General features: G+C 35.3%; 2 protein-coding genes across 7 annotated transcripts in view; one reads left to right on the plus strand and one right to left on the minus strand.

Moving 5' to 3' along the window:
* Nucleotides 1-19,258, plus strand: part of LOC128212872 (uridine-cytidine kinase-like 1) — a 39,706-nt gene extending 20,448 nt beyond the window's left edge. For 2 of the 6 annotated variants that reach the window (XM_052918254.1, XM_052918253.1), the window contains exons 10-13: nt 1,298-1,420; nt 11,296-11,461; nt 11,802-11,900; nt 12,508-19,258. In XM_052918254.1, coding sequence (XP_052774214.1) covers nt 1,298-1,420; nt 11,296-11,461; nt 11,802-11,900; nt 12,508-12,578 — 459 coding nt within the window. In that variant the 3' untranslated portion in view covers nt 12,579-19,258. Of the gene's footprint in view, nt 1-1,297; nt 1,421-2,927; nt 7,597-9,830; nt 10,342-11,295; nt 11,462-11,801; nt 11,901-12,507 lie in introns of those variants that run through there. The other 4 variants (XR_008257631.1, XR_008257630.1, XR_008257629.1 and 1 more) reach the window with 4 other exon arrangements.
* Nucleotides 19,259-21,783: 2,525 nt separating this feature from the next.
* Nucleotides 21,784-23,599, minus strand: LOC128214638 (uncharacterized). The gene is made up of 2 exons (XM_052921204.1): nt 23,492-23,599; nt 21,784-22,577 (listed from the first exon to the last, which is right to left on the minus strand). The coding sequence occupies exon 2, from the start codon at nt 22,575-22,577 to the stop codon at nt 22,107-22,109; it is 471 nt and encodes a 156-aa protein (XP_052777164.1). The 5' UTR covers nt 23,492-23,599; the 3' UTR covers nt 21,784-22,106.
* Nucleotides 23,600-26,754: the final 3,155 nt, after the last annotated feature.

The raw sequence follows: 26,754 nt of genomic DNA on the forward strand, positions 1-26,754 counted from the left end.
TTTAACAAATCTTAAAATCATTGATTTAGATGTCCCCTGCTATCAGGGAATATATTGGACGTGGGTTTGATTTGTTTGAGGTTTCAAGTGTTGCCTTATGTCATACTACCCAGCAAAAACTTTCTATGATGATAACGCAATTACGCAGTTTTAAGTTATAGGCTTAAGAAAATTTTGTCCTTAAATATTAAAGTTGGTTGTGATTAAACCTGTGCCATTTTACTTTTAATGAAACTTGCAGATTGTTAAAAATATAATATAATTTTAGTAATTTTGTTTATTATAGTTGGTGATTGACAAAAAAATGCAGCACACACACATAAAAACAACCTTGCCTTGAATGACTTCTAGTAAATGTATAAGTCAAAAGATTTTCATTTACTGTTCTTGTGTCATTTTTACATCACAAGTTTTTACAGCATGTTGCAATTGTTCACTGTAGTGCTTATAGGTATCTTTCTACAGTGAAAAACTATTATAGTCTGTGGTTTGTAGTTCATGTGTTGACTGGGTTTTGATATGTTACCATAAAAAATGACACTTTGGAAATATTGCAAAGTAAGAAACATATCTATGCCCAATACCAAAAACATGGTTTGGCTGAAAGATATTGTGTCTACACTCCAAAACATATATATATATATACTTTTATTTCCTCAAGTAATTAAGAGCAGAATGTATGTTTTCAAAAGGACCCTATTCCTTACTGAGAAAAAAAGAGATGAATGCCTGTGCTCAAACATATTTACAATAAAAGCATATACCATGTTTTTTAGAGACCACACTCTAAAGATTCTATTTAAGAAATATTACACACCACTGAGGGTCATATGACACTATAAGGACTGGCCAGTCAGCCCTTAAAAGTGTGTCCATATTTAGGGGACCGACTGGCCGGTCCTTATGGCCAGAAGTGTTGTGTTATATTTGTTATATTATACCAAACACCATTCAATAGTTTTAATGCACTTTTAATGTTTCATTGTACAAAGCTAATAATGTTTCCTTGCAGAAATGTTTTGCCTTTGTGAAAATCGCAAGCAGCACTAACTAGTTTTATGACATCAGCGGTCTATATTACATGACATCAGCCGCCCACATTATATTTTTGGCAACGTCCGGACCGGCTAAAAATATAATATGGACTGCTGACATCATAAAAACTGGAGTTTGATTAAAATACAGTGATATACGGACCGATTAACTTGACACATTTAATGATTTATGTAAGGTGCAATATATTCTTTTAGATGTCTGTGTGTCACAATTTCTATCTTTAATACTATTTTGAATTCAGATAGTTGGTGTGTCTATACTGCGTGCAGGTGAGACGATGGAACAGGCCCTGTGTGAGGTCTACCAGAACATTACCATCGGCAAGATCCTCATACAGACAAACTTGGACACTGGTGAACCAGAGGTAATGAAATGTATATACACCATATAGTGACCACTACAGTGTAAATGAATCCAAAGTAACTTAGAAATGTACTCATAACGCATCATGTCTAAGCAGATTCTTTATTTTTCACTTTGTTTGGTTAACTAAATCATATCTAAGGCAATTCTTCTTGGGCTCTTTTTCTGAATAAAGATATGTTTATGTCATTTTCAGTTACTTTTAAAGAGTTGCTTATTATGAATTGTTTAAGAAAGATGTATTGGAAATATGTGTCACGTAACGCTACTGTTCACTTAACTTTCGTGATAGTTCGTTCAGTAACCAACCAACAACTGTTCAAGTGTTCTAAGTCTTTATTGTTCCACGTTCTTTCTAAGTAAAATAATCAGTATATAATAAAGTATCATACGGGCCATATGTCTAGTCCACGCCCAAAATCTAATCTCTCTAAAATGAGTAACATGCGTTCATATATACTGCTGATCTCGTCCAGTTTGTGACAGGTATGCATATCTAATATCTTATTACAGACGAAGGGATGTATTCTATAGTCATGAACTGTCACGCTAATTGGTCTAATAGCCAGCGGCTATCACGAACTGTCAGCATCTAAGTGTATCTACATTTGATCCCATGATGGAGTATTTGCTTTTTGATACAAATATGGAGTATTTACTTTTTGATACAAATAAATTTTGAATTCTATTATTGATTTTTGGTAATTACTTTAAAGTGTTTCATACGTAACTTTTATGTTACGTAACACTTTAAAGTTGATACGTAACGACGGTTACGTGACATTCGTCCGATTTTTCTTAAAAGAAATATTTCATCATGGGAATTATTTCATCTTACTTAATATATTTTAATTTAATTTCGTTTCGATATCTGAAACCAGAGAAAAAAATTTAATGTTTTGTTTTGCCACCAATAACCCTTGCGTTATATCCTTTTATCCCCATAATTTTTTCCAATATTTTTTTATCAATTTAACAAGCGCCAATTTAAATCTAACAAGCGGCGCAAGCAACGCGTTTCCGCCCTAATCTTATTTTTAGGAAGTGTCATAAAGAGGTGATAATTATTTCGGTAAAGATCGGAGAACCTATCATTACTTAAACCCGCAGGGTTAATTGGTGTCAAAGTGAATTGCTCGCGAGAATGATGACACTTGCTAATGATGAGGTGTCAACAGGAATGGTGTTAATGTAGACTTTTAATCGGAGAGAAATACTCTGCGGTATTTAAACTTGAGAAAAACTCTGTCAACTATAATTGATTAATGATAAAGTAGATGATTGGTAACAAAAATTTAAAAGGAGTTGGTGAATATGAAGGTACGGTTTTGTTTTGGTTAATATGTAATATGAAGAAAACAAAAATACATGCACATAAATTATACCCGAAACCAAATATGAAAAATAATCAATAGAGACAAACACAATACACTAAACCGAAATAATAATAGTTCAACACTTTTGAAAAGTCACTGAAATTGTCTCTAGTCGACACTGTTGACGTCTAGGGTAATGTTCGTGGGTGGTGACCGTGGGCGGTCACTCGAGCAGCTGGAGCACGTCCATGTAAGTGGCAACACCGGGAGGAGGGGTGACGCGGCCGGTCCTTGAGGCGGCAGCTCTAGATGCGCTGTGGCACGTGTCCAAACGCTTTGGAACACGGCCGTTTTCCTGGCGAGGGCTCTCACCGGCCTGCGAGAAACTGTGGAATCGGAGCAGCAGACGCAGACATGGACTTGGCGTTGGGTCGCTACACGGTGAATTTTCTCATGTACTTCAGTGAATAAGTCCATAAATAGATAAACGATTCTTATGTACAAGTTCATTAATGATGTCCATCACTATTGTGGTATCGTCGGCTGACGATCTTTTTAGTGACATATCAGAAGTCCCGGTGGCTGTCAATAATTTTAATTGTGGGCCTCAGGGTTTAAATCCATCCGATCCAAGCAAGGATAAAGTCGTTGGATGGCTTTGGACATTGGGTTCGCAGCCGACGTTGATTGGTTGCAGATACCCGGTTTTTCAGGCCCCGCCTCTGATTGGGCGAGAGTAGATTCCTCACTGGCCTTGTAGACCACCTGACTGTATTGTGGGTGTGGTTTGGGACGCGATCGGTTAGGAATACATTTGAGAAAGGCAGAAGGATATTTACAAAGAATGAGAACGGTCACACTGACAAGCAGAACACCAGCTGCTATGATTGTAATTATTTTCCATAGTGGCCACCCAGAGGATACGTCAAGGACGGAATTGGGTAAGTAAATTAATTTATTCATTAAAGCTCTTAAGGGAAGTTCGTGTATCTGTTTCAATTCATCAGGCATTTCAATTTTTGAGACGTTAGTAAGAATCTTATGGAGAGGTTCCCAGATTTGAAGTGATGTGAAATTGGGAAGTACTTGATAATGTTCATAATTATTTAATAGCAGTCTTGAACTATTTGTAAACCATGACCCCAGTGTAAAATGTTCATTATACGCTTTGCAGTTCATTTGCAACGATAGCAAACTTAAAGGAGCTTCTACTGTCTTTTTGCTATGAGTTTGAATGGAGTTTTGGCATATGATTACAAATGTTAAGTCCGTTTTGGAAGCGATCATCCAAATACCATCATATAGATATTCCAGGGCTGGTAGGCGTTTATTTGGTCTTGTTATGGTAGAGCATTGACTTTTGACTTTATTGTCTTGTTTCATAAATAAGGCTGTAATACAGAACTGGGATAAACTCATTTGATAAAGCGCCGAGCGAACTTCGCAGAATGGACTAATGTTTTGTACACAAGATTGTAATTCAAATTCAGTTAGGATGGAGAATTGAGTTTTTTTTATAAGTGATCATTCGCGTACAATTTATTAATCTCTGATCAACTTGATCAAGAAAGTTTGCAAACACCTTAGTGTCAAATACAAGTGCTAATAGCCAGTGTGATTTAGTAATCGAAATATCTTTAAGTTCACCCATGCCAATCGCGTACCAGAGTACAAGGTAATTAAGGTAATTCATCCTTGTTTTTGAAAATAGATGATTAATATAATTGATAACAATCAATCATTAATAATCGTTGTGTAGGTATTTACAGTATTTACAAACAATTACAGTATTTTCACACAATTACGGTATTTTCGCACAATTACAGTATTTTCACACGATTACTGTATTTTCACACAATGCACTTATATAGTGTGAAGTCTTCTACATATGTCAACATTCTTAAAGCAACTCGTAGTCGCAAGGTGTAGGTGTCTGATGTTTAGCACATCGTATTCATAAGAAAGGTATTGTGATTACAGCATAACGGACAAACATTTTAACATTGTTTTTATCGCGTTCTTTTTATGCCTCGAATTCTTCTTATGTTTTTTGACGTTAAGTGGGGGAGCTGAAACAGCCTCAATATTCATTGCTTCATCGTCGCTAGACTCAGGGGTTATCAGATTATCAGAATCAATATGATTTGTATCTGCGGGTGGGTTATTTAGATTGATGCCGCTCATAAGAGATTCAGAATCAGAACTGCTTAGAGTATCATTTGTCACCTCTGTTGGCATCTCTGTGACTTTAGATTTATTTCGTAGAATCTTTTGGAGTTCTGCGAGGGGTATTTCATTTTCACTATCAGAATCGGTGCCAAGTTCTTGCTTAACTCTTTTTGTTATAGGAGGTAAATTAACTTGATGGGGTTCTGAATCAATGGGCTCAGAATCATTTGAATCAGAACTTGATAAATCACTTGGTGGGACAACATAGTTTGCTCTTCGTATAGGTCGTTTATTAGTTGTTTTGGGAATTGGCCATTCGTCAATTTTTGCATGTCGTATTTGTTCAGCGTGCACTTTAACAATAGAGTTATCAAGTTGGTTTTTTATTAGGTAGGTTAGTGGTGATTTCTGTTCGATTATCCGATAATACGGTTTCCATTTAGCATCCAATTTATTATGTCTTTGAAAGTTCTTATAATAGACAGGGTCATTTAAATTAAAGCGTATGTCTTTGGCATTCCTATTTGCATACTCTGCTCGTTTTCGTTTAGATTTTTTAAGCTGTCTGCGGACTTCTACAAATGCCTTATGTTGCGCATTAAGCATAATTTGATAGTACTGTTCGCCATGGTACTTCATTCTGGGCTTAAGTAGATTATCGATTGGAAGAACCGGGTCTCGATTAAAAAGAAGGAAATAGGGTGAATGTTTAGAACTCTCTGATGTTGAAAATCGCATTGCGGCCAAGGTCATGTTAAGATGTACATCCCATTGTCGGACATTACCCTCTACTAGTTTTGATAAAATGTTATTGATAGTTGCATGAGATCTTTCATTTTGACCATTTGCCTGAGGGTGGTAGGTGGAAGTTTTTACATGATCTATGTTTAATTCTTTCAGAACGGCCTGGAAAGCACCGCTAGTTACTTCGCTACCATTGTCGGAGATTAAACGAAGGGGAGTTGAGTATCTACAACAGATTTCTTCTACCAGTAAGTGTATTAAGGTATCTGAACTTTTGTCAGGTGCTGGAAAAGCCTCTACAAAGCCGGAATACATATCTAAGAAGCAAATAATAAAGCAATTCCTCGAACTGGTCATGGGTAATGGTCCCTGGACATCCACAGACACTACTGAGAATGGGTATGGTGCCATGTTGAGACGGTCTTGCATGGGAGCTTTTATTTTGGTTAAATTCCGACTTTGACAGGTAACGCATTTTTCAACATATGCGTGTAATTCTTTAAACAGTCCAGGCCAAAAGTATTTTTGTTTAATGGTTGCAAATAACCTTTGGCTACCCGGGTGCCCGTTATTATCATGATATTGCGTAATGACTAAAGGTGTTAAATGGCTGGGAATTACTAATCTCAAATTTGGCTCCTCATCGGCGTTTGATAAGTAATACAGAATGCGGTCTATTTCAATATATTTATTCTGCTCCGTTTTGCTAGGCTGACCATGTCGCAGTTTCATCTTTAATTGTAAAATATTGGCATCAAGATCTTGTTCATTAGCCATTGACATACTTTCAAATTGTTTCACTGGTTCTACGAAAGAATCTTGTTCCTCATATTCTTTATCAACAACCTGTTTTTTATTTAGATAATGGGAATTAATGGCGTTGACTTGCTTAATATTCTCTGGAATATAATTTTCGGAAATTTGAAAGGTGTTATCACTGATATCCGGTTCGTAATCCGTGGGTGGGTCAATTTGGATAGTATCGGACGATGGGGGGCGACTCAAGAAATCGGCTATGATATTAGTTTTTCCGGGTATATATTCGATTTTACAATTATAACCAGCTATGCCTAACGCCCAAAGTTGAATTTTCTTGTTTTGCATGGGAGATTCTAAAAGATATTTTAAGGGTTTATGATCGGTCCTAATAACAAATTCAGCATTGTGTAAATAATGGTCTAATTTTTGTAATGCGTAATGTATGGCAAATGCTTCCTTTTCCACGGTACTCCACCGCGTTTGTGTATCGGACAATTTATGTGAAAGCAGATAAATTGGTTTTTCATTAGCATAATCCCCAATCTCATTTTCTTCACATTTTTGTGTGAGGCATGCTCCGATATTCTTATCTGAAGCGTCTGTATATAAAATGTAAGGCTTGTTTATGTCAGGATAAGATAAATAGGGAATTTTCGTCAGATTGTCTTTAAGTAGTTGAAAACTTCGTTCACAGTCTGGTGACCAAAAGAATTTGACTGTTTTTCTAGTTAAGTTAATCAATGGCTCAACCATTTCGGAATACTTTGGACAAAATCGGCGGTAAAAGCCGGCAGCTCCCAAGACTGACCTAACATCTCTTACACATTTAGGAGTTGGAATTTGTCTAATTGCTTCTACTTTCTTAGGGTCGGGTCTGATTCCTAATTTATCAATAACAAAACCTAAGTACTGTGTTTCTTCTTGCATGAATTGGCATTTTTTTAGTTTTAATTTGAGTTTATGTTTTTCGAGTTGTTCGAATACTTTTTGGAGATGTACCAAATGTTCTTCCTTTGTTTTTGAAAATATTAAGATATCGTCTAAATACGCAATGGCAAAACTTTCACAGCCTTCTAATACTTGGTTAAGTAATTCTTGGAATCGTCCAGGAGTTCCACAGAGTCCGAAAGGACAAGAATTAAACTCATAAAGACCTCGGAATCCGGTCGTAAAAGCAGTCTTTTCTTTATCTTGTTCTGCAAGTTTCATTTGGAAATACCCTGATTTAAGATCAAGCGAACTAAACCATGAACTTTTACCTAAAATAGCCAATATGTCATCTATGAGAGGTAAAGGATAAGATGTGGGTTTTGTAATTTTGTTTAATTGTCTGAAATCTACGCAAAATCGTTTAGTGCCATCTTTTTTATCTACTATTACAATGGGAAAACTCCAAGGACTATGTGACTTCCTAATTACATTTGCCTCAAGCATTTCGTCAATTGCATTGTCAATAATTTTCCTATTATTCAAAGGTGTGCGGTATGGTCGTAATTTAATTGGGGGGTGATCTCCTGTCTCGATTGTCATGGTAACGGTGTCAGTTTGAGTAAGATCGGAGTCGTTTTTAGCGAAACGTTTTCGATTTTGCATTATAATTGGTAAGATCGTTTCAGCATGATCTTTGGGTACTCGTAAGTCTGTCAAAATTTCATCATCAGTCATTGGATTACCTTTAACCGAAGTATTTTGAACAGAAGCAATCTCTTGAGCCTCTAATTTTTCAATTTTGCCTATAGCACTGCCTTTCCTTAACTTAATTGTTTTATGAGTGTTATTTATAATTGCAATTGGAAATGTACGTTTGCTTTGAAATTTAACCACGGAATTAACAATTACAAGGCCTGGTTCAGAATCTAAAAATGAATTGTTTATGTTTTTAATCTCATAACATTTTTTTGTATCTATATTGGGATTGGATTTTACTTTACCATTTAATAAGTACTTTGTTTGTGGTTTCAAGACAGTACATTTTTGAAGTCTCACAATTGATGCAATATGTAAATCTTCTTCCAAAGGTACATAACTGTCATCTATGCGCATACATTCTAAATCAAAATAGAGTCTTACCCCATTTTTTGATAAAAAATCCCTGCCTAAAATGATATTTCTATTTATGTTTGGGACAACATAAAATTCGTGCACTTTGTGAACTCGGCCGATTTTAAATTTTAATTGTACTGAGCCATCAACTTGTAGCGAATTGCCGTTAACTGATTGTAAATGAGCGCGTTTATTTGAGAGTTTAGGTTTGTTTTGCAATAACCTAAGGGCCTTTCGACTAATTAAACTAACTTCAGCACCTGTGTCTACTAAACTTCTAAAAGAAATGTTTCCTATTTTTATCAGACATGAATTTGGATTCCCACAAATTGCTATAGTGAATGTTGACATATGTTTTCTCCTATCACCGACTTCTTTATGATAAGAGACTCCTAGTTTTTTTGATTACGTGAGGCGTAATATGGTCTCCTGCCATTTCGACATTCCCTTTGAAAATGACCCATTTTCCCACAATTCCAACATTCAATCTTTGATTTCCAATCGTTATTTGGCCTATCGCTAATTTGGTTATTTTGAACTTGAAATTCTTTACCTATGGCATTTATTTCGCGTTTTCTTGATTTACAATCTTTTATGTTATGACCGGGCCGTCTACAGTATATGCAGTATTTATTTGGTCTTAAATGATCAATTTCCATTGGTTCATGCCTATCATTGATGCTAATATCATGCCTGCTATTTTGACTCGGCGCATTACCTATTCGAAGATTAAATCTAGTTCTAAGATTTTGTTCATTTGTTGCACTACGCACCGCGGCTTGAAGAGTATCTGGATTTTCTCGCATTACTTTCATTTTTAGGAAATCATGTGCCAAACCATCAATAAAGAACCCTATTAGTTGCCTTTCAATAACTATTAGGTCGCCGTTATGACCTACAAAAGCTCCTTCCGCCATCGTTAAAAGTCGTTCTGCATATATTTGAACATTTTCCCCTGGTGTCTGTTTTATTGCCCTTAATAGACAGAAAGCATGTTGTGGATCTTGTACTTCCGAAAATCTTGATTTTAATTCCCCTTTTAGTGTATCCCAGTTATCATCAGGGTTACTTTTTAGATATCTTTGTATAAAATCACTAACTGCATTTTTGCTAGACTGATAAGCTACCATTTTTAACCTTTCGCTATCTAGACCCGTAAGAACGCCGTATTTTTCAATATTTTTTATCCAATATTTGAATTGTTTCGTATCCCCGTCAAAATATGGTACTACTTGTGATATACTCTGAGTGCCTACTACAGCCGATACATTTTGTAATTGTTCCCCTAAATTTTGAAAAATTCTACTAATATCTGGTTCTGCCATTTCTCTATGTTATCCAATAAAACCGAAATTGTCACTCACCCCTTTTTCGTTTCAGGTGGTTTAGTACTTCGCCGTTGTGTTCCACGTCAACCCTGTTCGAATCCTTGGTCAGCAGGCGCCAAACTTTTACGTGTCGCGTAACGCCAACGCTCACTTAACTTTCGTGATAGTTCGTTCAGTAACCAACCAACAACTGTTCAAGTGTTCTAAGTCTTTATTGTTCCACGTTCTTTCTAAGTATAATAATCAGTATATAATAAAGTATCATACGGGCCATATGTCTAGTCCACGCCCAAAATCTAATCTCCCTAACATGAGTAACATGCGTTCATATATACTGCTGATCTCGTCCAGTTTGTGACAGGTATGCATATCCAATATCTTATTACAGACGAAGGGATGTATTCTATAGTCATGAACTGTCACGCTAATTGGTCTAATAGCCAGCGGCTATCACGAACTGTCAGCATCTAAGTGTATCTACATTTGATCCCATGATGGAGTATTTGCTTTTTGATACAAATATGGAGTATTTACTTTTTGATACAAATAAATTTTGAATTCTATTATTGATTTTTGGTAATTACTTTAAAGTGTTTCATACGTAACTTTTATGTTACGTAACACTTTAAAGTTGATACGTAACGACGGTTACGTGACATATGGCTGTATTGTTTTATAGTTTTCAAGGGAACTATGCTCTGGAGTAAGAAGCACTTAAAGAAGTATATACAAAAAAGTATGGAATATAATGTTAGTCAGTTGATCGGTAGGGTTGTATAACTTGGAGTTGCTTGGGTCAAGTCAATATTGCATGAGACCAAAGGTCAAGTGTGATGTGTCTTTATGCAAGTAAGAAAAAGTGATACAAACCCACAGATGAATCAAATATCATAGTATTTCTTTTATTTTATACCTTAATAGTATTTTTAAAATTAAGCAGAAATATAGACAGTCTTAAATGAATTACATCTTTACTTCACAATGACATGACATTGTCATAGGTTAAAGTGCTTGATACCAGTAAATGTGGTTGTTAAAATTGCCACAGAAGGGCTTTCCATCAATATTTGTGCCTAAAATATTCATTACTTTTTCCCAAGATAACAAATAACGTGCTGAATATCTTGTATTGTTTACAGCAATTAAAAAAAGAAAGAATGAATTCCTGTCAATTAATTTTAAGAACTGTTCTCATGAGTTCCTTATAAATCACAATTTGTGATGTTAATTTTCGAATTTTACAGCTGCACTACCTCCATCTGCATAAGACATCCAACTTTAAGAACAGCTCTTGTATTTCCTCTAATCTATTCACAATTTGTAATGTTATTTCTCTAATAAGACAGTTGCATTTCATTTGTTTGCCTTGAGACAACAGAATTTATTAACACCCCTTGTTTAATCTCTATAACAGTTGCACTACCTCCATTTACCTCGTGACATCAGACTTTAAGAACAGCCCTCATATGATCCCTAATCTATTCACAATTTGTAAGGTTATATCTCTGAAATTTCAGCTGCACTACCTCCGTCTACCTCGAGACATCAAGGAATCTCACGTGATGTTGATGGACGCAACTGTTGCCACGGGTGCGGCGGCCATGATGGCAATACGTGTACTGCTGGACCACGACGTGCCAGAGGAGAACATCATACTTCTGTCTATGCTCATGGGAGACTCTGGTAAGAATAGAAACTTCTGCATCAATGTTGGGTTATAAAGGTTACAACAACTGTATATTCCAAGTATCAATGTTCGATTGAATTGGTGTAACTTTCATTGGTTAAAATGTACATTTAAGATTTTCATTGAAAAGCAAGTGTCCATGTGACATAGTTGATAATAAAGACCAGACTTGGAAGGACTACGCTTTAATAAATTAACTTGAAATGAAATGTAAAGGTATTCAGTAAATCATTTTTAAGAAAATTTTGAAGCTTTCATTTATCTACAGTTCAAAGAATGAAATTGCCTCAGGAGTAAAACTATTTCTTCCATTAACAAACTTTGTTTATATTTCAGGTGTCCACTCTATTGCTTATGCATTCCCGAAGGTGAAGCTGGTCACTACAGCTGTGGACAGTGAGGTCAATGACAAGTTCCATATCATGCCCGGAATCGGTATGCTTTTTTATTAAAACATCTACACTTTTCATGTTTTAGTTACTTTCTAGAGCTGTTCTGAATGATAATAAATTTGTTAATGGATGAAATTTGAGCTTTCGACTTGGAAGTTGAGCTTAGTTAGCAATAGCTGATGTGTGCAAATGTTGATCTTAGCGAATCAATATTTTTATCTAGGTAATAGGTTGAAAGCTTTCTTTTTCTTATAATGCTTTATCAGAAATGTTTATGCTATCCGCTTCATAGTTCTTAAATCCACTTTAAATATCATAATGTAAAATGTTGATCCCAAGAAGACCATTCAGAGGATAAGTGTCAGGTCAATGTCATAGGTCAGATAGTCAACCATTGTTTCTGCTCCATTACTCTTCAGGTTCCTGACTCTATATGTAAAGGACTGCTATTCTGTATTTAAATAAAAAACTAATCTGGTAACTTCTAATCCCTCTCATGGTTCCCATAATAGAACATCAGGTACATTGTAGTTCTACTGGCTGCTCTTAGTTAAAAACTGTGACATGTACAAACTGCTAACAGAAACACAAATACAAAACTAACCATATATACTATGCAACGTATAATGGTTATATTTTCAACCCCTCAGGTAACTTTGGTGATCGCTACTTTGGCACCGACTTCTCAGCAGACAGAGTGGAGCCTCCACAAGCCTCCTGATAGCGCTCGAATCTCATCATTGCCACCGCTGCCAATAATGTGTCTCAACACGCTGCCTCATTGCTGCTGTTGTAAACAACAAAACATCATTATCATAAATTTGACAATATTCGTTGTGGTCAATATCTTTGCTGTTATGCTCTTGCGAACATCTAATTGCTGTGTCCTGGATTATCTTGCCTGTATCATACATGAAACATACGGTCACACCCAGTGAGGGTTTTACTAGCATGTTGAATGTTGTATTATCCCACAATTTGAGAGCTCAGCCAAAGGTGGATGTAACTACATACAGTATAGGGCAATAGTGAGTCTTCAACCCCGCCCATCACGTTATATAAGAGCTGCTACAAAAGAAAATAGAAGTTATGTCCATGTGGCGCTTCCATAGAAGTTATATACCTGTTGCGCTGAGCCCACAATTATTGCTACTTTATACATCAATTAGCATTTCTTACATACATGTAAGTGATCACAACATAAGGGATGTTTTATCTGTACTTTGTTTAGTCAACCAGTATTTACTTCCATTACATAAGGCTAGTATAATAAGTGCTGATGTGTTTCAGTGTGATATCAAAGCTACAGGGTTCCTTTGATAACAAAGGTTGTACAATTGTTATTTTGAGTTGCCAGCTGTCACAATGGGTTTGGAAGAACAATGATATGTACATGTTTATAATTGAGATATTCAAGTGGGCAATTAATATTTTCAACTGTTTTATTTTTGCTAAAACAATTGAAGTAGAATCATCAACATCCTCATTATCACCCATTGATTGTCAATTGTATATGTGCCATTTGTATTATAAAACCATTATGTTTTTTTCTCACGCTGATTTCTTATTACTGCAGTTTCTCATCAAGTTCATAACTCTCAACATGAGATGAACAAGATTATATTACATTGCTGCTGTATTGTTGTGTGGTACTGATATATGATCATGGATGAATATCATGTTATCACAACCATTTGTATTTTAGAATTGTACTGTTTTACTTGTTATATATATTTTTAATCACAGTAGTCAGACTAATTTATATTATAAGGGAGGCAACATGCACATGTTTGATTTTTTCAATTCGGTCTCTCCTAGGTCATGGTATTCATGGTATACGCTAATTGTGGTGTGTCTATGATCAGTTTCAAATTATTGATAAAACACTCGTTTATTCTTGTCTATTCTTCAGTTGTTATCAAACTTGATATTTGATATTAATCTCGTCACTGTGCATCAAGTATACGTTTAACAGTACATAATAAGTACTGCTGCTAATTCATACTGCAACAGTTAAACAGTAAAATTTCATGTGTCGCTTAAACCTTAAAACTGTCCAGAAAATTATTAGATTTTTTTTTTTTACATAAATAGGGTGTAAACCTGACTAAGTTTGAGATGAGAAGGACTAGTTTGCATTGGCTTTTTTTGTAAACTTGTCCTCTAAAAAAGGTTAGCCTTTCTCATAAACATGCTTTATACTCATGAAATAAATGAATGTTTAATTATAACTACTGGATGGTAAATACATAACTGGTCAGGTTCACCTTATTTTTTTGTAGTTAAATTAACATAACAGTGTTACAGATAAAAACAAGTGATATTGACAATAACTTTTAACATATTTGAGCACAATTACGCAGTCTGTTTTATTACCTCTCATTGTTTTAATTTTTCATACAGAAGTTCACCATACTCATAAGCTATATACCAAAATGTTTGGAAAAAAATGTGTTCGCTCTTTTGCATTTAATTTTTCTTCCAGTAAATATTGCCTCTCTGTAATGAATGTGATATTCTACATATCATGATATTTTTGTTGAAATCTTTATATGCATGTTTATTTCATGGAATATGTGGACCTCATTGGTACAAGAAGGTACCGTGACAACGATAAATGTGGACCTCATTGGTACTAGATGGTACCGTGACAACGGTAAATGTTGACCTTATTTGTTACTAGATGGTACCGTGACAACGGTAAATGTGGACCTCATTGGTACTAGTGGGAACCGTGACAACGGTAAATGTTGACCTCATTGGTACTAGTGGGTACAGTAACAAAGGTAAATGTGGACCTCATTGGTACTAGATGGTACCGTGACAACGGTAAATGTTGACCTCATTGGTACTGTGACAACGGTAAATGTTGACCTCATTTGTTACTAGATGGTACCGTGACAACGGTAAATGTGGACCTCATTGGTACTAGTGGGTACCGTGACAACGGTAAATGTGGACCTCATTGGTACTAGTGGGTACCGTGACAACGGTAAATGTGGACCTCATTGGTACTAGTGGGTACCGTGACAACGGTAAATGTGGACCTCATTGGTACTAGTGGGTACCGTGACAAAGGTAAATGTTGACCTCATTGGTACTAGTGGGTACCGTGACAAAGGTAAATGTTGACCTCATTGGTACTAGTGGGTACAGTAACAAAGGTAAATATGGACCTCATTGGTTCTAGTGGGTACAGTAACAAATGTAAATGTTGACCTCATTGGTACTAGTGGGTACAGTAACAAAGGTAAATGTGGACCTCATTGGTACTAGTGGGTACCGTGACAAATGTAAATGTTGACCTCATTGGTACTAGTGGGTACAGTAACAAAGGTAAATGTTGACCTCATTGGTACTAGTGGGTACAGTAACAAAGGTAAATGTTGACCTCATTTGTTACTAGATGGTACCGTGATAATGGTAAATGTGGACCTCATTGGTACTAGTGGGTACAGTAACAAAGGTAAATGTTGACCTCATTTGTTACTAGATGGTACCGTGATAACGGTAAATGTGGACCTCGTTGGTACTAGTGGGTACCGTGACAGAGGTAAATGAGGACCTCATTGGTATTTGTAGGTACTGTGACAGGTAAATGTGGACCTATTTGGTACTAGTAGGTGTTATTATGCTTTAGTGTTTAAACTTGATGTATTCATATGAAAGTTTTGGTAAGAGTTGGTCTACAAAGGCTTATATCCTCTGGTTAGATGTGATACGGTATTTTGCCTCTCATTCTATTCTTTCTTTTCTCCATTAATATGTATGTTTTTGAAATACTACGTTACTTTTTTCTATAACAGGTTGTATCAAGCTTTCACCAAGGTAATTGAATTATTTCCAAAAGCCATGAGTGTTCATTAAACATTTAAGCTAAAATACCCTGTACATATTTTACCATAATAAGCCTTGACCTGTATTTGCTTTGATTTCATTGTTTTACATTCCTTTTATTTAGTCTTTTGTTGCCTGTATCTTATTGTAGTTGATGCATTTTCAAATATTATGGCTGGTTGCTCATCTTTACCGGAATTTATAGGAATCAAGTCAAGTCAATATTTGTTTGTCAGATTCCATAAACATTTTAAACATAAGCTATGTATAGCTTTTCACCAACATAATCATTTAACAACAGGATTTATCTCAAATAAAATTGAAAAGGAATACACCCATTGTAATTTACTGTTAGCTGTTGAAATATAAACATAGTTTGAATAAGAAACAGCTGAGTTACCGGCCATAAGTGTTTTTATACGGACTCAATCCTATGGTATTATGTATAAGAAAGCATTGGGATACCAACTTGGTTGTAAACAGTGTTTCCGATTGGACATGATATATTGTCTTGACATTAGCCTCATTATACCGCAAATAATCTCTCTATATGTAAGCATTTTCGGTATTTTGAAGATTTTACATTATGTAATATTATTATCATGAATGTTTGTGTGTTAGTCAGTAAATTTAAAGCTTTTGCTTTGAAATGTGGGTATGGTGTAGCTGTTTTAGGTATGCTTGTAGATATCGTTGATTTGCAAAAATATATGATATGCTCAAATTTTGACTTTTACAGAATTATTTTCATAAAATAAACATTACATCATGGGGCCAGTATCACACGTAATATTTCTTGCCAAAAATTCTCTTATCAGATTAGACAGCAATAATAACAATCCATTCATGTGGCGGAAAAGTATTTGATAGCTGGTTAGGAGACTCAGTTTATTGTGAAACTAGGCCCAGATTTATATGTATGTTCATATTTTGTAAACAAATCATGGTGCTTGTTGGTTTGTGTGACTGTGTTTAGCTCTTGGATATTATATATGTCTATATAGACTTAGTATGGTATGTGTATTGTACATGTATTTATAGTTTTGCATCTATATATAAAAAATATGTTCTCTGAGGTCTTATCTACTTTCCACTGAGTTTGTGCTCCCAAATTAGAGCAGTAATTGCACCATGTGCTTTTGTGTGTGTTTATTTGAACTATCAGCCTTTATTTAAAAAACAAACGTTTCTGACATGGTCTAATGTGGGACATAACTAAGTGTGATTGTTTTAATTATACATGTGCTCTCATGTAGTTAGGAAGCATACTTTTTCATAACATAATTTCACAAAATGAAATGAACTTCATTTCTGTAAGTGAATCTCTGTATGGGTGGTAAAATGTAATGTGTCCTGATGTTTCTTTATCATATTATACTTTATGAAAACTTTATCAAAGTTGCACATTTATGTCATTTTTGAAAGGAATCTCCTGATTTTACATTTATTGCATCAAACCCTGTATGTTAACCCCCTCTATGTACTGATAACTCCTGTACATTGCATACATGTACACTACATACATGTACACTGCATACATGTACTCTGCATTCAAGTATACTTCATACATGTACTCTGCATTCAAGTATTCTGCATACATGTACACTGCATTCAAGTATACTTCATACATGTACTCTGCATTCAAGTATACTTCATACATGTACACTGCATTCAAGTATACTTCATACATGTACACTGCATTCAAGTATTCTGCATACATGGACACTGCATTCAAGTTTACTGCATACATGTACACTGTATTCAAGTATACTGCATACATGTACACTGCATTCAAGTATACTTCATACATGTACACTGCATTCAAGTGTACTGCATACATGGACACTGCATTCAAGTTTACTGCATACATGTACACTGCATTCAAGTATACTGCATACATGTACACTGCATTCAAGTATACTTCATACATGTACACTGCATTCAAGTGTACTGCATACATGGACACTGCATTCAAGTTTACTGCATACATGTACACTGCATTCAAGTATACTGCATACATGTACACTGCATTCAAGTATACTTCATACATGTACACTGCATTCAAGTGTACTGCATACATGGACACTGCATTCAAGTATACTGCATACATGTACACTGCATTCAAGTATACTGCATACATGTACACTGCATTCAAGTATACTGCATACATGTACACTGCATTCAAGTATACTTCATACATGTACACTGCATTCAAGTATACTGCATACATGGACACTGCATTCAAGTATACTTCATACATGTACTCTGCATTCAAGTGTACTGCATACATGGACACTGCATTCAAGTATACTTCATACATGTACACTGCATACATGTACACTGCATACATGTACACTGCATTCAAGTATACTTCATACATGTACACTGCATACATGTACACTGCATTCAAGTATACTTCATACATGTACACTGCATACATGTACACTGCATACATGTACACTGCATACATGCATACATGTACACTGCATACATGTACACTGCACACATGAACACTACATACATGTACACTGCATACATTTACACTGCATACATGAACACTACATACATGTATACTGTATACATGTACACTGCACACATGAACACTGCACACATGCACACTTCACACATGTACACTACATACATTTACACAGCATACATGTACACTTCACACATGTACACTGCATATATGTATACTGCATACATGTACACTGCATTCAAGTATACTGCATACATGTACACTGCATACAAAACACTTCATACAAGCATATTTATCAGTCTATGTTAAATTATTATGTTTAATTTGGTTTTAATAACAAATATGTTCTGTTTTTACACGGGAAATACTGGACACGTCAGCATATTTTTTTCCTTCCTAGTCAAAATTGCCTTGACCTATAGTAATGTTTTTCTATCATAACTAACCTGACCACATTTCATAACAAGTATGATATTGATACATGCTGGTTTCTTATGGAATCAATTAGATTATGGGTAATAATATTTTATAATTAAAAATAAGGTCTTTCAATATACATGTGTTGAATTTTATGTTCAGGGTCATTTTCTCCATATTCCATAAAAAAATACTTGTATTTTTTTCAAAAAAAGCTATTATATTACTATGTATATTAAGCCAGTTATTTCTAAAATAATATTCAGTTGAAGTTAGTCCTCTTCAATAAAATATTATGCTTTTGTGGGATTCACTAAAGCATTATGGTATATGCTTTCATTTTGCTTATAGGTTGTTTATAGATGTATGGGGTTTTTTTTGAAGATGGTTAGGTAGGTTTACCTTTTTGGAAAAGATAACGTTATCCTCAACCAATTTTTCATAAAATCAGGTAAAATTTAGAGCAACTTACCACTTCTTAGATTCATAATGTTCAGTTTTTGCAACTTTGGAAGAATAAATAATCATGTGCAATAGTTGTTAATCTTCAAACTGCATAAGGAATTCTAAACAAACACCGTATAGAAGGCGTATGCACTGTTTTATATTTGATGTTTATATTACAGGGAATAATGTACAGAACCTTGAGGATATTAAACGCTGTAAGAGAATCACTGTGTTTCTTGTTTCTTTTTCACATGCTCCTTTATATATAATCATATATATATTTGAATAAACATGATATTTATATGTGGTCAGAACTTCATATGATGTATAGGTGGAAGTTGGTCCAGTTAAATTTTGTGGCTAGAGTGAAAGTTTAAAAATGAAAAAGTCTGAAAACAGCATGTTTTTTATACTGAAATTCATTTTTTACAAAACAATGTACAAGGAATATTTTCCAAATAACTGAATTCAGTACTTGGGTTTAATAATCAAAGATGTCAGACTATAATAGCCGAGTATTGTTGGTATTCATCTGGGGTTAATAATCAAAAGATGTCAGACTATAATGGCCAAGGATTGTTGGCTTTCATCTTGGGTTTAATAATCAAAGATGTCAGACTATAATGGCCAAGGATTGTTGGTTTCCAACTTGGGTTTAATAATCAAAGATGTCAGACTATAATGGCCAAGGATTGTTGGTATTCATATGGGGTTTAATAATCAAAGATGTCAGACTATAATGGCCAAGGATTGTTGGCTTTCATCTTGGGTTTAATAATCAAATATGTCAGACTATAATGGCCAAGGATTGTTGGTATTCACCTGGGGTTTAATAATCAAAGATGTCAGACTATAATGGCCAAGGATTGTTGGTATTCATCTGGGGTTTAATAATCAAAGATGTCGGACTATAATGGCCAAGGATTGTTGGCTTTCATCTTGGGTTTAATAATCAAAGATGTCAGACTATAATGGCCAAGGATTGTTGGTATTCATCTGTGGTTTAATAATCAAAGATGTCAGACTATAATTGCCAAGGATTGTTGGTTTCATACTTGGGTTTAATAATCAAAGATGTCAGACTATAATGGCCAAGGATTGTTGGTTTCCAACTGGGGTTTAATAATCTAAGATGTCAGACTATAATGGCCGAGTTTTGTTGGTATTCGTCTGGGTTTAATAATCTAAGATGTCAGACTATAATGGCAGAGGATTGTTGGTATTCATCTTTGGTTTTTTAATCAAAATATTTCAGAAAATAATTTGAAGTGAACCCCAAACACGGTGAAATTAATTGTAACCGCCAACAACTTATACGTTAACACTGTTTAATTGTCCGCACGCCCCTCCCCCTAACCCCACCCTGGGCCATAAAGCCTACGTGGCCTAGTGGTTAGGGTTTCATCCTATGGCGGTTCAAATACTGTTTTGATGTGACCGGTTGCTTAAATAATAGATACCGATTGCCTTCTTGCCAGGAAAACGGCATATGGGATATGATTCGTGAGTAAATATGTACATTGGTCAAGGCGTCTTTGTTTACGCCGAGACTGGTAGACTCGATATTAATTCATATAGTATAATTAATATGGTGCGGTTTTGGTTTAAAGTAATAAATTCGCAAGAACACAAATATCTTAACATGGTTTATGAAATAATGTTGCAAGATATAGAAACACGTCCACGATCTACAAATTGGGCAATGAGTATCAGAAAGATTCTTACAGATTTAGGTTTTTATCATGTTTGGCTCAACCAGGGTGTCAATGATATCCCGCTATTTATGTCTCTTTTAAAACAACGTGTCAGAGATATTTTTATTCAAAACCTTGAAAGTAGGATCCATGACTCCTCAAGAGCAAGATTTTACAGTACTTTCGTTAATTTTAATTTCCAACCCTATTTGAACTGCGTTAATATTCCAAAATATAGATTTGCACTTAGTAAATTAAGAATGAGCGCACATATATTTGATGTAGAAGTGGGTAGATGGAATAGAACACCTTTGAATGAAAGGCTGTGCCCTATATGCAATGTACGTGAAGACGAGTTTCAATTAATTTTTGAATGCCAGATGTATGTTGAGATAAGAAATAATTACATACCTATATATTATCGTCAACGACCCTCTATGCTAAAAGCTATCGAACTTTTACAGTCAGAAAACAAACATATACTACGTAACGTATCCATCTTTGTGTACAAGGCTTTTGAATTGAGAAATCGAAATGCTCAACTGTTACACTAAGTGTTGTTCCCTTTACTGTCATATTGTAAATTGCACTTTTTTCATAATGTAAAGTTTCAAAGAATTGCATATTTAAATGTACTTCGTTGATTATAATATGTTATTGTTTGTGAATGACATAGCACTAACACCATCACGTAGAGATATCTACACAAGAAAACTTATAGGAATATAGCTTAAACAGTATTCATTTATTTTTTTTTCTTTCTTTTTTCAGGCTTTTGTTCATTTTTATAACTGATCGCCATGTATATATGCAGAATATTCAATTTATCAATGATCAAGGGTCATCTTTGACTTATATCATTGTCTTTATTATGTGAACTGTTTTATACGAAATAAACTTTGTTCTGTTCTGTTCATAATTCCAGCGATATGTTCCTTAATTGAGAGGGGTGACGCTATTATAAACAAACACGTTCCATTGACAGTCACCTAAGTACTATCTCGCCGCCTGTATGTATGTCGTACACTTTTTCATACAGTATATGGAATACAAACTACATTTACCAATTTATTTTATTAACGATATGAAAAATATAATTTTTATAAAATGCCATCACTCTTTGGACTTGCTAGTTATGAACTGCGTACATGTTACAAATGAATGGCCCACGGGCCATTTGATATATCATGGTAGTTGTTGCGTTCTGTCCATGTCAATAGAAGACTATTATTGCGTAGTAAAAACAAAACCACAAACTCTGTAGAAACAATAACAACAATGGATATATGCTAATAAATGCTTGCGTAAATCACCACCCTTACATAACCCAACTGCAAACTTCACATCAATCAAGTAAACAAACAAAAATCAAGCACCACTAGAAAACGTCCGCGATTCTCGTGAGAATGTTCAAAATAGTTTCGTCTATGTCGACGGGAGGGGCGGTCTCCCTGCTGTAGGCACTCGTGCTGAGTGTGCGCCTGGTCTCCCTCTCGAGCACGATGGCCGCTTCCACCACAGATAAAACGTTATCATGCGTCACGCCTTCAACCGCAAACGTCACGTGAATCTGGTCGGCCAACTTCCGGCGGTAGAACTCCCCGGTGTCTCCCGGAAGCTTCGGGTCGTCAAATTTGCCCTGGAGAAACATAAGAGCTTCCCGGATGTTGGAAAGGCGGCGGATGGTACACAGCTCTGTATTGTTCAACATAAGCATGATTCTCTCCATGGCAACCGAAGCTATCCGATTCAGGGCGGTGATGATTGACATGCGGTCCTGCTTGAAATCGAAGGACCGGAAGCGTGACTCTGGTTTTCGGACCAGCGTATAAGCCATTTCGTACGACATCTGCAATAGCAATGATGGGAAAGAAAATAGAATGCCGTATTGAAGTGTTTTACCGCGAGACGTAATGGTTATGCACGTTTTAATGTTTTGGACTTACCACAGCAGGCGGGAAAATGATAGGCTCGATAAAAACGCCACATGAGAAAAAGAGACCCGGTCGGATTTAATTTCAAAGGATGTCTGGGACACCCCGAGCCCCAGGATTTTCCTTTGCAACAGAGTAGGAGTTTAGACAACACAATGTGCAGCTTGTCTAAAATCCATGTATGTGGCAGCCCAAACCCCACCCATCCCCCGCCACCCGAAAGAGAATATCATCGATACGTGCATTACTGCACACACACACAATCCTCACAAGCCTCATCATTGAAAGTGTATATTCTTTTTGGACTTTGGAGTTTTGATGACAGATTTGTTTTTGAAAAAATAAAATCAAAAATAGATGTTATTTTCATTGTAACTTCAATCAGATTTTATTAACGACTCTGTTTTTAAAACATGTATAGACGTTCACCAAGTGTATACAATACTTATGTAACATGTATATCTTCAGCTTGAAATCCTTTGATTTTCATATGGGAATAGTCATTTAATATACACAATAACTTATTAAATAGCATGTTAAAGATAATGTTCCAAATAACATAAATCTACGATTTGATTAATGAATATCAAACCATAATTATATCATTTATTTTAATTATAAGCACAAAACGTTTACGATAGCTATATCAGAAACGTATATAACTTGGCTTAAGGCATACAAATGAACACTTAAATTGCCAATCTAGCTTATTTAAAAAACAATATACGCTTTGTCCATGAATATTTATTGCGAAATGGAATGCCTTTCACTTCTACAATTATCTTCCGAAGTCTAAAATCAAAGCATTATCGACTAAATCTTCACTTACCTTTTTTGATTTTATTTAAACAGCCCTGGTTACACTCCGGCCATTTGTAAACAATCTGATATAGGCCAAGTTAACTCGATTCCAATAGGCGCCAAGTTTGAAACCTTCAAAAACATATTGATTACCGTTTGTCAGATACTATTACTTTATTCAATTAAATAATAAAGCCACACCGATCGGCGGATTTGAGCCGTGATATATTGGAGCGAGCCGTGATATATTGGAGCGAGCCGTGATATATTGGAGCGAGCGGGAGAAATTGCCTATGTTATAAATAGTTTTAATGAAAATCCTGAACAATTACAATATAATTCATCCTTCTTCGTAGATTAGTAAAGGGCAATAGTACATGAATTAATGATGATGAAAAGCGCGTACAAAAGGGAGGGGGGACTGTTACAACATGTTCTGGGCGTGGCAAATTACGGTGTGGATCATCAGTCAATAATTCTCTTCCTTGCGTAGAGTATGATTTTGAGAATCATTGTGGCGTGTACATATCAGGGGCGTAGCTAGACCTAAAACAACTTGTAGGCCCGATGGTTCTAGGTGAGTTTGGGTAAAAGACTCCCCCTACAAGACTTCTTTCTAAATTAGAAGCAATATGGTGCAATTTCGGAGCATTCCAGGAGAGAAAAGGCACAATTACATCCATTTTCTATGCACACTACACACACTTAATTATATATGCAATGATTACAATAAAATCAAGCCATAAACACCAAACTTGTTTTGGTAATACATGTAATAAAAAAAACCTTTGTGTTGTTCAAAGTGTTTGAGTAGCTATTAGTTTTTTTATTGTAGTTTTGGTTTATTTAAGTTTTGGCATATTTCAAAAAAAGTGTAGGCCCAGGCCTACAATGCCTATATATAGCTACGCCACTGCATATATAGTTTATATTTAAACTTTGCATTAGTTTATATTGAAAGACTGGTTCAGCGAGGTTCTCACCTAATTATCAACGTACTCACACCAGTCATTATTATACACGTTATAGCTGTAGTTGACATGATCTATCACTCTGAAAACGATTCATCTGATAGTAAATTGTTTTGTTCAACATGCAAAAGTAAATGTATTTTTACAATTTTCTTCACCAATTTACAAACAATATGTCAGACTCACAGGCATAAGGTTACTTGGTTCTGTTCTTATTCCGTTTTTGAAGATTGGAGGGGCGAACCTGAAACATTTTGAAAAGTACGCCCGTACAATTTAGCGCGGTTAAAAAAGTAAAGGTATTTCTATATTCTGGTCCCTATATGATATATGGGGTTGGAGCGGGACCGATATCCCCTGACTTGGGACTTTTTTACCGGCCATTTCGCGGGATTTTTAATTCATTTGTACGCCTGGGCTTATTGGAGTATGCCTAGGTACGCCCCTGGATTGGACCGATTCTCGCTTCTTTACAAGCTCTTGGTAAAGTTATGAATATACGTCCTGAATATGATTATCAATGCTTTTTAAATATGTTTCCCTGGTTTTTCAACAGATGGGGTGCATATTGTCCAGACCCATCTATTTACTAGGAGCTAACGCTGAGAACGTCGTCTTCACTTATCATTCTAAATGTCTATATCATTCAAGCCCGTGTATTAACTGGTTTTCTTTCTACATCCGGGATAGTTTTCCATTGTATCTTATGTGAACACAGTCTTTAAAAGTTGTTGAATACTTCCGCTTTATCCTTGAAGACACTAATAACTGATTTTCAGAATTATTCAGACTGGATACTCCAGGCTTTCTAGACGTTTTAATATTAACATATCGCCAAAACTGCTTTTGCTGATATTTAACTTTCTGAGAGAGAGAGAGAGAGAGAGAGAGAGGGAGGGAGGGAGGGAGGGAGAGAGAGAGAGAGAGTTTTTTTTCATGCTGAGATTTGCAACTTCATCAACCTAATTTCGTACAAGTTTGTAAGTCTGAAAATCAACATCTCCTCGCGTTGCCCAATACTTGCTCCACCCCTGACGTTTTCGTTTAATTTATCTTATAAAAGCATTACCCATCAATCCAAGTTTGGATTTTGATCCTTTACTTGGTTTAGATTTTGGTACATGATCATTTCCACAGTTGTCAAAAGCATTTATGAAAGCTCCCTATGAATAGTGTTTTGTAACTTCAATACCCAAGTGCCTTTATATAATCTATCTCCCAAGTCTATAATATTTCAGGCTTTACTAAAACCTTCTTCATCCAATTGATTAAACAACAGTTTGATGGCATTGTATTAATTTCTACATTATCACAGATTAAGCCAAACAGCAAAGTGACATGCTCGCTACAACCTCGCGAGGACAACACTTTAATATTGTCAATATCATCTTCGTTTCCTGTAATAATCAAAACCAGAGTGTTGGTTGACTTGATTTTCACGACAACGTCTAAATTCGTGACATGTTGAAACACATAATTGTCACGCAGACTTTCCATAATTGCATATTCGTGCTGATTCGCAGTATGAATAATTGTACACGATTCCCAATCTATACAACTCTTAAAATCTCCATTATCAAACGCATGTCACCTTGTTCAGTGGCAAATGTTATCAATTGGTGTATTGTATCACAAACACCACAGGACTTCTATCAATGCAATTTAGTATTAGTTTCTTATTTTGCAATGAGGCGTATGATGAAATAGCGAAAAAAAAGGAAAAATTGTCGAAAACTGACAAACTTGGTATCGATGTGTACAATGCATTGGAATTAACGAACTAAAGTACCACATAGTTTACAATTAATTTTTTACGCATATTTTTCGTATTTTTCCATTAAAAAAGATTACTAGGTATGTATACCTAGTAGAAATCATATTTATGCGTGATTGGCTAGTCGATGTTATGACGTGATATTACCAAGTTAGGTATATACCTTAAATGTTCCAACGGGTAAGGGTAAGCCTTCGTAGCACAGTGGATACAACACTGGACTGCAATTTTGGCGACAGCGGATCTAACCCGGTCTCCTACTCGATTTTCTTTTTATATTTTGGTATTTTTTTACAGTTATGATATCAAAGAGTAAAACGTTTTATTAAATAATTGTCCTGATATTTTTCACAACAGAGAAACAGGATATATTATCAAAATAACTTTGGGGTAAAACTTAATTTATAAATGTAAAAAATGGATTTTAAAGCTGCACTTGCAATTTCAACTTATCTAGTTAAGTCCTTAACTGAACAGCTTTTGTGTATAAACATTTACTGCTATGAAGAATAATTTCTCGGCCATTTTCAATCGAAAACAACCTCG

Source organism: Mya arenaria, chromosome 13 (assembly GCF_026914265.1).
Source record: "Mya arenaria isolate MELC-2E11 chromosome 13, ASM2691426v1".
Lineage (NCBI taxonomy): Eukaryota > Metazoa > Mollusca > Bivalvia > Myida > Myidae > Mya > Mya arenaria.